Source organism: Myripristis murdjan, chromosome 2 (assembly GCF_902150065.1).
Source record: "Myripristis murdjan chromosome 2, fMyrMur1.1, whole genome shotgun sequence".
NCBI classification, from domain to species: domain Eukaryota; kingdom Metazoa; phylum Chordata; class Actinopteri; order Holocentriformes; family Holocentridae; genus Myripristis; species Myripristis murdjan.
The window spans coordinates 7,194,952-7,206,500 of NC_043981.1; the positions used below are offsets into that span (position 1 = coordinate 7,194,952).

At 39.4% G+C, this 11,549-nt stretch overlaps 1 protein-coding gene across 1 annotated transcript; it reads left to right on the forward strand.

Moving 5' to 3' along the window:
* Positions 1-588: 588 nt before the first annotated feature.
* Positions 589-10,845, forward strand: LOC115374172 (receptor activity-modifying protein 1-like). Its single transcript, XM_030072953.1, has 3 exons — positions 589-675; positions 5,454-5,592; positions 10,590-10,845. Exons 1-3 carry the CDS (start codon positions 618-620, stop codon positions 10,843-10,845), a joined length of 453 nt encoding a protein of 150 aa, XP_029928813.1. The 5' UTR covers positions 589-617.
* Positions 10,846-11,549: the final 704 nt, after the last annotated feature.

Consider the following 11,549-nt stretch of genomic DNA (forward strand, 5'->3'; position numbering starts at 1 on the left):
AGATAGATATGAAACCACCTCTGCATTATTCAATAGCGCATTATAGTGACCTAACCTTATATTTTTTATTGATCGGTTCACTATTATATTCCTATAGGGCCTTGGAACGTGTCTCTGATACTCTGATATAAATTTGCAGGGACCCTGTGCTACTTGTGTCTCATATGGTATCACTAATGTCCCCTACAGTTTTTAGCTTTGCTTTTTGACATGCTACTAAAATACATGATATGGGTTTACCTTCATGTGCTGTGCGGTCATTAGTCATGAGTGGCACCGTCTTTTTCCTCTCTGTTTATGGACCAGCCCTGCAAGGAGCGGGACAACGGGATCAAATGTCAGGCTGAGCTTTCTATCATTAGTGCTATGATGAGAGAAGACGAGGCCGGGACTGCAGGAGGTTCAAGGGGCTTTTAAGCGCAACCAGATTCCAGCCGTCGCTGTTGTCCCCTTCTGCAGACCTGAGACAATGAGTTACGATGCGCTTTTTTATACCGACGTGATCTGCTTTGTGAATAAGTGACGACTGCTAATTTATGTGGAAGACAAGAATGACATGTGTGAAGTTGATTATCAGGGCCTGAGCACAACGCGTGAGAAGACTTGAGTTGATATACATGATGGCTTTGGAGTGCGCGTCGCTGCTGAGAGTAGGGCTTGTTTTGATCATGGCAGGTAAGTGTCTGTGGCATGTGAAGTTCATTTTCACTAGGAGAAGCAAACTATATATTCTGAGAGAAAAGTTCGATGAATAACATTGTGAGGTTAAAAATATATACATATAATATTGGGAACGGTTCCTGCACGTGTTTACTGTTGTGTCAACCTGTGTATTTAACTATTTGTTTATCATGCATTAGATACAATAAACTCATAAATGTCAGACGACCTCCACAAGTCAGCTTATGGAGAGTGAACTTGTGAATTTTGAACTTAAGCACAAATTAGATCTTCATCAGGTCTGGAAGATGATTTGGTTCTCAGATCCCAAAACAAGCTGCTATGTGGACTTTGTTCACAACACGTGGTGGAAAAGTTAATGTTGGTGTTCCTGATGAATGGGACATTAATGTGGTTGTATCTCGATTCACTTAATTCTTTCGACAAACGGAAGCACGCTGGGTTTGGGAGCTGATGGCTGATTGGACAATGAATTATACTTGATACTTGGAGAGGATAAGCCGCAATACTGTGACTCATAAATCAATATTTTCCTTCAGTGTTTTATTTTTGGGTTTGATTTTGTCGGTGTCAACATAGTATATTGGAAAACGTTAGAAAAAAAAATGGAGCAGATGAAAAGAGTACAAGATTAATATGAGCTGTGGATATGGAGCCAGGATTCATCATACTGGATATTCAATCAGACATTGTTACTTTGGCAGATTTAGGCCATTTTTATTTAGGCCTGCTCCAATAATATGTGGAAGTTACTCTGTTCATATGTTTGTATGTAATGCATCATTTTTAACACACTCATGTGTCTGGCGTGAGACACACATTTGTAGTGTTTTTCATTGCAACACAAAAAGACAAGTTACACTGAAAAGTAACACTGCAAAATGCACTTAACATGCAAATGAGTTGAAAATGGCACATCACTGTTAAGCTTTCCTCATATCAGCTGAATAAATAAATTCTGAAACCTCACAATGTTAAACAATTGAAAAAAGAAATATCAAATTCATGGATGAACTATTAGTAATTTTATATTGAGAGATGAAGAGAGCCAACACTAGCAGTAACTTATAGGTAAGAGAAAAAGGCTTGTGACTGTTTGAAATGATTAGGGTTAGAACTGGGAAAGTCTAGCCTAGAAGTGTGAATGGAAAACACTTTACAACTGCTGCCACAGTGCTTGTTAGCAAGGCACTGGCCCAAGGGACTGCTCAGATGGCCAGTAGTAATAGACCAGTTGGACTGGCTGGCATGGATTTGTCCAAGTGTGGAGTGTTGCTTCCTCACTTGACTTTATCTGGATAAACAAATGTTTTAAAAGTAACATTACAGTTATTCTGCAATAACTCAGGAAACATATGTGTGAATATTTTCAATCCTCAGCTTCATCAAATGGCTTTTGCAAAAGTCTGATATTGCTGGGTTTCACACCCACTCCTAGATGGAGAAAGTTGGGCTGCCGTGCTGAGCATCCCAGCAGCTGACAAAACATGAATGATATCTCAGCTAATTGGATCGTATCGTAGTCGCAACCATCACTGTCATAATCCATAAAAATGAAGTCTGAAAATAGGAGACTACATTTAAGACTTCATGACTCATATTACTGTGTGTTAAGATGTAATCCAGCCTTGCCAGCATACAGATGATGGTGGAATATTTTGAGATAGACATTAATAGTATTCTATATAGTCATTTTACTCATGCTTTTAGTAAATATGATTGCTGAAGGACAAATAAGACAAGTTAATGTGTCCATTTTGTTTGTTGTGGGGACTCAGCCTGTCTGTGACTCATAAATCAATATTTTGCTTCAGTGTTTTATTTTGGATTTGTTTTTGTCAGTGTCAACACAGTTTATTGGAAAACATTAGAAAAAAAAATAGAGCAGATGAAAAGAATACAAGATGAAAATGAGCTGTGGAATATGGAGCCAGGATTCATCATACTGTATAAAAAATATGCTCAGCTACTTTTAAAGCAGTAAGTCTGCTGCCAGTAAACATAAGAGCATCTTTTGTAGACTGTGACTTTTTCAGAACCATATGTAGCTGTAATGTTTTTGCATGTGGGGGACTTTAAAGGGCCAGTTCATCCAAAACATACACACAAAAAAATCTATATTTTGCTTGGGTGGGTAGCTGGCAGCTTCTCTCAGCATTGTGCTCTGACTGCCTGTGACTTTGTACACTTCTTTGGGCTGGACAGATACCATTTAAGGGTGTTCTTCAACAGCAAATAGTTCCTAATGAAACTCCTCCTCTGAGGGTTGTGGATTATGGCAGGTATCCCTCACTGCAAAAACGCAAAATCTTACCAAGATTATTTGTCTTATTTCAAGTCAAAAATGTCTTATTACTAGTCAAAATATCTCATTACACTTAAAATAAGACATGATCACCTCAGAAGTAAATTGTTTTTAGACAATTTGCACTTGTTTCAAGTGAAAATTCACTTGAAACAAGTGAAAATTTGCTGTTTCATTGGCGAAATTTGCCAGTGGAAAAAGTGAAAATTCACTTGAAATAAGTGAAAATTAGCTAGAAACAAGAAACAAATTTTGCCAATGAAACAAACAAATTTTCACTTGTTTCAAGCAAATTTTCACTTGAAACTAGAGACAGTTGTCTAAAAACAAGTTACTTCTGAGCTGATCATGTCTTATTTTAAGTGTAATGAGATATTTTGACTAGTAATAAGACATTTTTTACTTGAAATAAGACAAATAATCTTGGTAAGATTTTGAGTTTTTGCAGTGCTGTCACTGTTTTTGGAAAGAGCTGCTGCTGTTGTCAGTTCTTCATATGTAAATTTGAGTTTGAGCACCATACTGTAACACAATATCCATCCAGCCTCATTGTACTGACATGAAGGGAGGCAGAGTGGAGTTGCACAATCACACAGAAACTATGCAGATGGATAGATTGTGACCTGTCTCCTAAAAATTATGATCTCATACAGCTAAACTGCATTGTCATTTATGCTTTGAGGAGAATGTATTCTATAATAGGATTACATTTGTTTGTAACATATCACATGAACATTTGTAATCTTTTAATCTGAGGGCGGTGCTAGGAGAAAGGTGGAGTGGTTGATGGGTCAACAACTAACTTTCACCCAGGCGACACGAGTTCAAGCCCAGTGTGAAGTGGCAGTGGTGTTCATTTGTTGCAAACGTTACATACATTATAAGAACCAAGCAGTTTTTATGTCTAAACCTAATCTTTCTCCAACCCTAGTAGTTTTAGTGGCTAAAGGTAACAAATTTGGCTAAAATGATGATATAGGAGATATGTTGATTAGAAACATATTTGTCATACGTCAGAAACAAACATAACCTGTGAAAAAATGTGTAATTTTTAGGAGACAGGGTTGATTGATTGTAGTAGAAATAAGTGGGGAAATGTTTTCTTTTTTGCATTTTGGATGGACTGTTCCTTTAAATGTAAGACTGGACATCTGACTTTAACTCCAGTTCAAGTTCATGAAGACCCTTGCCAGAGATGGTATCTCCTGGACTAAAACCACAAAAAAACTAGAAGGCACTCAATACAAAGACAAACCTCCATCACCTCTGAGCAATTCTGCGTCTTGCAAAGCTGCAGCTCCATGACAAATCGTAATTAGTCTTGATTTTACAAATGAAATAATTTCAAATGCAGCGCATGCAGGACTTTGGCAGCAGCCCAAGTCTTACATGCCAGACTTCCCACCAGCACATTAAAACAAGATAATAGTTATGACGCAAAAATGATTATCATCTAATAGTGGAAATCCCTGATCTGGATCTTCACCAGAAGTTAATTAACCACCTGCCTGCATTTGCAACGAATTTCATCCAAATCTGCTCTCTTTGCTTTTCTAGATATCTTGTTCTCAAATGGACAGACAGGTGTGAAACATAACCCGCTTGCAACCGCAGGGAAGGAGGTGAAATTAATAAATGAGCTCAAGGACACTTCATTTTTCATGTTTTGCTGTCTATTTCTCCTGTTTTTCCACCTTTTGCACCTCATTCTGTCTTTCATTCATTTATGACTCGAGCACCTCTGGGCTCTGTTTGGAAAAAAAGAACTGCGTTGCCGATGGGGCCTTGACTATTTTTCACCTCCTTCGTTCGGTAGCATCTCTTTGGAAACCCCCGTGTCAACATCTTCAGTTTTCCTTTGAGGGCTTTAGAACCTCGAGAGTGTCTAAGAAAGAGTAAACATAATGGGTACACAGTTGGGCGTTATCAGGCCAATGCAGACCGCGCTACATGTTGTTACAACAACCTGTTCGCTCCACGAGGGCCTGTCCACCAGCTTAAGCTCTCTCTCCTACTGTTAGATTCAGCGCCGGGTCCTGCGGGACGGCTGTGGTCCGCCTCTACACTGAGAGGCTGTTTACACGCATCTCTGAAGTAAACAAATGGGATTGGGACTCAGACAGCAAATTAAAATCTTCTCTTACAGAAAATAACAGCTTAAAAGGCAAGGGACGAGCTGATCGGGATAACCAGTGCCAGGACACGACCTTGTTTGTTACACAAGCATATTCCTAATTATCAGGATTTAACCACACCAGATAATCTCAGTAGTGCTCTCTATAATCCACTGTATCTGTACAGTGATTGCAAAGTTTTGCCTGTCTGTCACTGTTTAAATTATGTTTTGATGGAACAGAAAGATCATCCAGTTTCCAGTTACTTCAAATCCCCCAATACCCATTTTTAAATGACTTGTTTATTCCTCTACTCATTCAATTTTTTATTTCTTTCTTCTCTCTCTGTCTAGCCCAAGTCCTTCCGTCGGCGTCAGGCTGCAACAGGGGTTTCTACGAGAAGATGATCAATGAACTCTGCTTAGCTAAATTCAAACTAGACATGGGAGGACTGGACCAAAGCCTGTGGTGCAGCTGGCCAGACACTCTGGAGTGAGTTTTCAATTGGTACACACACAATGCAGCATAAACTTAATTAACAGAAATAAAAATGCTGGATGAAATACAGTAGCGGGGTGCATAAATCCTCATAGAGTCCCTTTCAAAACATGCATTTATAGATTGCTAGAGACCACAAAAATAACATTTATTTTATATTTTTAGGCATTGTTAGGCTTTATATTAATATTAACCTTTTATACATATTCTATTGGTATTTGCTGTCAATAAACTGAACAATGTTGAACATTAATACCTGAACCACAGAGTCTGGTATCATTGTAAAATTTTATTTATTTATTTATTTATTTATTTATTTATTTATAGTCATTTATTTAGTAATTAATTATGTATTATCATTTATCATATCTCACATATCTATTATTATCATCACTATTATTATTATTATTATTACTACCATTTTTCAGTAATGGTAGGAGTATTAGTCATAGTAGTAGTCGTACTTTTTAGCAGCATTTTTTTCTTTTGCTGCTTTTTTTTTGTGTTGTTTTGTTTTGGTTTGTTTTTTTTGTACAAGAAAACATATTTAGTTAATTATTCTGCATGAATGGATGTAGTGGAGCCTGCCCTTTAAGATGCTGAAAATCTATAGTCTGTAATGTCATTGCAGTCATCACATTGAATAGAATCAATCAATACTACTGTGAAAATGAGGTCTTTTGGAGATAATCAAACACAGATGGATACCATGTAATTTTCCATTCACACAAAATGCCACTCTTAAGTTGACTTCATTCTGTGATGAGGCATCCTCTGCCCGCCCGCCTTATGATCACCAGCTCACTTCGTTTTTTTACTCACCACCACATCAGCGAGTCCCAGTCTCACACTGGATGGTGTATTTGTCTGGATGTGTCGCAGAGCGGCTCTCATCTTCTCCTCTCCCCAACGCGGGCAGCCTCTGGATGAGTCAAACAGAAGAGGGTGAAGAAGCCCACAGGAAGAGCCACTGTCAAAACTGTGTGATTTCCCCTCAGGCTCACTGTCCTCCACACCGGCCCGCTAGTAATTGGTGGTGGTGATGTGTGTGTGTGCGAGTGAGTGTGTCTCCAAGTAAATGTGTCTGTGTGTAACATGCACTTGTCCTCCTAACCCCATCCAAAACTTGTACTGACACATTTGTGTAGAGGCTCACAGCTGTGACACACACACACTGTGAAAGTGTCTGGCGCCTTCATGCAGGGCTATAGGAGAAACACAAAATAATATAACAACGTGCCACCACAAAGATAGGTCTCTGAGTGTCAGTTCTGTGATATTATAGGTGAATAGTCTGATAAGGTCTGCCTCATACCAGTTGAGTTTAACAGTTAGCTGTGACATACAAAGCTATTTTGTTCAGGCTGCAAGTAGATTAGAAGAGTGAGAAGAGTTAGCTAAGCTGGTTTGGACTTTTTTAGCTAGCAGACTAGCCAAGAAATGCTAACAACAATGGATTCATCAGTACTATTGGGAATGAAATGTGGAAATGAAATGTTTTCGGAATTTGGTGACCCTTTGATATATTGTTCTCCAGCAGCTAACTAGCCAAAAGTGAACCCAGTTGCTCCACTGACACACAGCCTATTCTCAGCTACAGTGGTAGGCTGTTTGATAAAAGAAAGAGAAAAAAGAAAGAAAAAGGAGTCTAAAACAGAGGAAGTAGTGCTTATAGGCTTCCATGTCTGTGGAAATCTAGAAATAGAATAAGTGTAACTTTATGAACTCACCAATAAGCAGCAATATTAAATAAACATAAAGGGAAAAGTCCAGCATAGAAGAGAAAGAGTGCGCTTCTTTCTCTAATTAAGCTCAATTAGCTGCAGCTGTGCTATATTTGAATTTGCCAGTTGACCAATGGGGGGAATAAACTGCATTAAAACACCTTAACAAACATAACATGACACCAGAAATGTGATGTAAACTGCCAAGTAGTGCTGAATTTTGCTTTTAAGAACTGCAAGTAATGCCTCCCAGCCGCTGTGGGCCTCCCTGACATATAGGCTACCAGGGCCAAAACCACCATTTTAGCATTGGGGGGGACAGACATTTTGGGAATGCCTGAACATTTAATTGCTAATATATTCCAGCTATATATATATATTTTTTTTACATTTTTGGAGTGCCTGAACATTGGGGGGGGGACTTGTACCTCTCAATGTATATGGGCGTTTGGGCCTTGTAGGCTACTATCTGTCACCTGATGCTCTCCACTGTCCGCTTTGATTGAGGCTGAATAAACAGCACTCCTCTGACAGCCACAGCTTCCAGTGTGGCTGCCCAATACAAGCCGTGCCCTGACATCCATCACAGCGAACACCTGCCTGTGGAGCACTTTAAGTCTAGTGGTATCTAGTGCTGAGCTTATGGTGAGATTGACTACCATCACCGCAGTGCTGACAGATGCAGAGACAACGAGAAAGAGAGAGAGAGAGGGAGAGAGAGAGAGAGAAAGGGAAAGAGAGAGCCCTTTTACATGATGAAATTTTCCACCAACCTTTCCTGATGATAGTGGCCATCGCTGATCATGTGGGAATCTTGTGCGTGACAATTTTGAGTGGCAGTCTGCCATGAGGACACTGTGTGTGTGTGTGTGTGTGTGTGTGTGTGTGTGTGTGTGTGAGTGTGAGTGTGAGTGTGAGTGTGCATGACCTGTGTCTGAAATCTTGTTATAATGTAACATGTATCTGCGTAAGTGGGAAATTGTCCCTTCAAAAATAACTCTGAGTAATCTAATCTAACCTGTTTCCAAGCAAAAATCCATTTACAGTAATATTGAATGTGATTCCCATTTCAATAACACTGAAAAATACCACTGACTCAACAGTTAATATGCTTTGTTTTTTCAATTAGATTATTATAATCCTATTTCCAAACGTGTGTCTGTGATTGTATGTAAGTATATGTGTGTGGATGGATGTTTGCATCTTCAGTCCCAAAATAATTTTTTTCCTGTAATCGCTAGACACTGAGACGAATCCAGAAAGCGCCAGGTTTAACTACTGGGACTTGCTTGTTAGTTTCATATTAAAACTCTTTAAAAACAAATAACACTTAGGAAAAGAACCAGACAATGTCATTTGCACACTGAATTTGCATCAATATTGCTTTAGGCATTTAAAAAAAAAACATCCCTCCGGTCTCTGGACATTTTCTTTACGAAGACCAAAACACTTTCAGTTAATAGTAGTCACACACACACACACACACACACACACACACACACACACACACACACACACACACACACACAAATACGTGTTGTATTACCATGCCTATGAAGACCTTGCATATTTACTAATCCCTCACCCTAACTTTAACTCTAACCACTCTGAGTTTCAACTGAATTTTTACCCTAACATAGTTTTAATTGTAACCTAACTCAAAGTCTTCATCTTAAACTGACCTTAACCTTTACCACTAAACCTAAACCTCATCCTGAAACCCAAATCCTAACCCTAAAATATCGTCTCATTAGAGGATTTTCTCTCTTTTTTTTTTTATCCAAGTGAGGATTTTTGGTCCTCATAAGTGAAAAAATACTCATCAGCTTTACATTTTAAGCATAAGTTGATGCTCTTAATTAGAATAATTTACTATGAGTAAGCTCAGGAAACATGGTTCTTGGCTGACAACTCAGCCTCTGTAAGAATCAAACTTTTTCATTTTTCATTTTTTTTTTTTTTTTTTTTTTTTTGACAGTCAAGGCAGTCTAGGAGTAATTTTATGAAGAAATGCAACAATTTGCTTTTTTTGCTGCATCCACTTTCCCTCAATTTGTCTGACGTCAGTGTGATTTCATCTGTTTCGCACGCTGTCTTTTGTTACCTCACACATCAGCTGTGGGTTATATGTGTCGGTTAAGACAGCACGGGTGATTGTGGCACACAAAGACATGTGTTTTGGCTGCATGTTATTGAAAATACAGTCACTGAAGAAACTCTGGTGGCACTGCTTTTCTTTGTATAATAGTCAAATATCAGTGCAAATGAATGAGTCTAGCCCTGGCTCTTCAGCTCTTTTTTCATTAAAACTGCACCACGGAACTAATGAAATGTTTCTTTACATATAAAAGTAACATACACTAACTTTAAACTCTTCTAGCAGCACTGGAAATATCTCCACATAACATCATGCCTATGTTGGCCAGTAATGTGAAATCACAAAACAGATCCAGAAATGCAGGCTACACCTCTAGCAGCCATTTTTTTAACAGGAGTTAAAGAGTTTAAGCATGGGTTTTTCCCGTAAGGGCCTGGGCTTTCGAAGCATTTGGGCACCCTGCCCCCAGCTATGCAGCTAAGCATGCTGGCCATCCGGAACAGAATCTCTCCTGGTATGGTGCAACGCCGTGCTGAGGGCGCTACCATGTTGGTATGCGTCTCCATTTCTCCTGCCCTCTTCCACCTAGCGGTTATATTTAGCTGCGCTAAGCCCACTGGTAATTCTAGATGCTTCTTTGCCTTTTTCCTACCAACAGGAATCCCAGTCGTGGTCCCTCTCTGAAAGGACGCTTCAAAGGCACCACAAGAGACCTTGTCAATATTAAGAGTTCACTTTCAAAATGCCATGTAACAATTTGGGGACAAAATCATTTCTTTAAGTTCCTGCTGTCACTGCCGATCAAGCTATAAAAAGTGTGCAGAAGACATACAAGCTTGAATCTCATAGTGCTCCATATCTCAGGAAATCTTCACCTGTCTTTGTTACACAGCATTTCAAAATTTAGCAGGATGTTGGCAACCTTGCAGTATTTTCAACCAAATCTGTGTATGTCACTACAGAGCAATGTAAGCATGAAACTAATAAGATGCAGTGGTAGAATCATTATGAATTGGTTTGATATGATCAGACACTTTTACTTTGTAAGTTTTATGGTCATTGGGTGCTTCTTTAATAATTTTAAAATAGCATAGGTCCTCTTGTGCAAGACCAGGTCAGCCATACATGTGCCCACTGTGGATTTGACTGCGTGTTGTTGTCCTCTGCAGGCCATATGAGGGACTGACCAACTGTACGTACCAGGTGGCCTTGAGGATGGACTGTTTCTGGCCTAATCAGATAGTTGACCGTTTCTTCATGCAAATCCACCGAATCTACTTCCACGACTGCGCTCTGACCGGCCGGCTCCTCCACGACCCACCAATCAGCATCCTCGCCCCGTTCATCGCCGTGCCTGTCCTAATCACGTTGCTCATGACTGCTGTAGTGGTGTGGAGGAGTAAACGCAGCGAGGGAGTGCTTTAGGCAATCAATGGGGATCTTTATCTGGACTCAAGACTTGCAGATGCATGGACTCATGACAAGCAGAGACCCAGGAAGCATGTTGCTTACAATGTAAGAGAGGATTTGTGAGTTATTGTAGCATAAGTGATGATGTAACATATTTATATTTTATGTTTTTAAGTGTTACTGCAATAAAGAAGAGTATATGCCTAGTGAAGAGGCAGATATATAATAGCTTGATTTGTGGATGATTTTTGAGTGCAGCTGACCGCTGTTCTTTATGCAATGTAGAGAAATGTTGTGATAAAAATTTTCTCTCTTTGGTACAAAAATTGACTCTGTCTCTGTTCACTCATTTTTGGTTATGACCCTACCAATAACCAATTAAGAACCATACTGCTGCACAAACATTGCCGGTAATTGAGAGCTTATTTATAAAATGAGAGCCTCGACGTTTAGCGGGGGAAAGAGGAGGGAAAAAAAGTATTTGAGATTCAAGGGATTTGGAGGCCATGCATGCTAATTACCATCTGTTCTAGTGGCCCAAAACAACCTGTGAACACATAAATAACTGTAGAGCGGAGGACACTCGGGGAGAGACTGTTCACTTGGATGAATGAGTGTTATAAATTTGGAGTAGAGGGGCGGAGAGAGAGAAAAGAAGAGGCGGAAAGGGGAGCAAAAAGGATAGGACAACAGAGGAGAGGGGAAAAAACTGTTTTGAG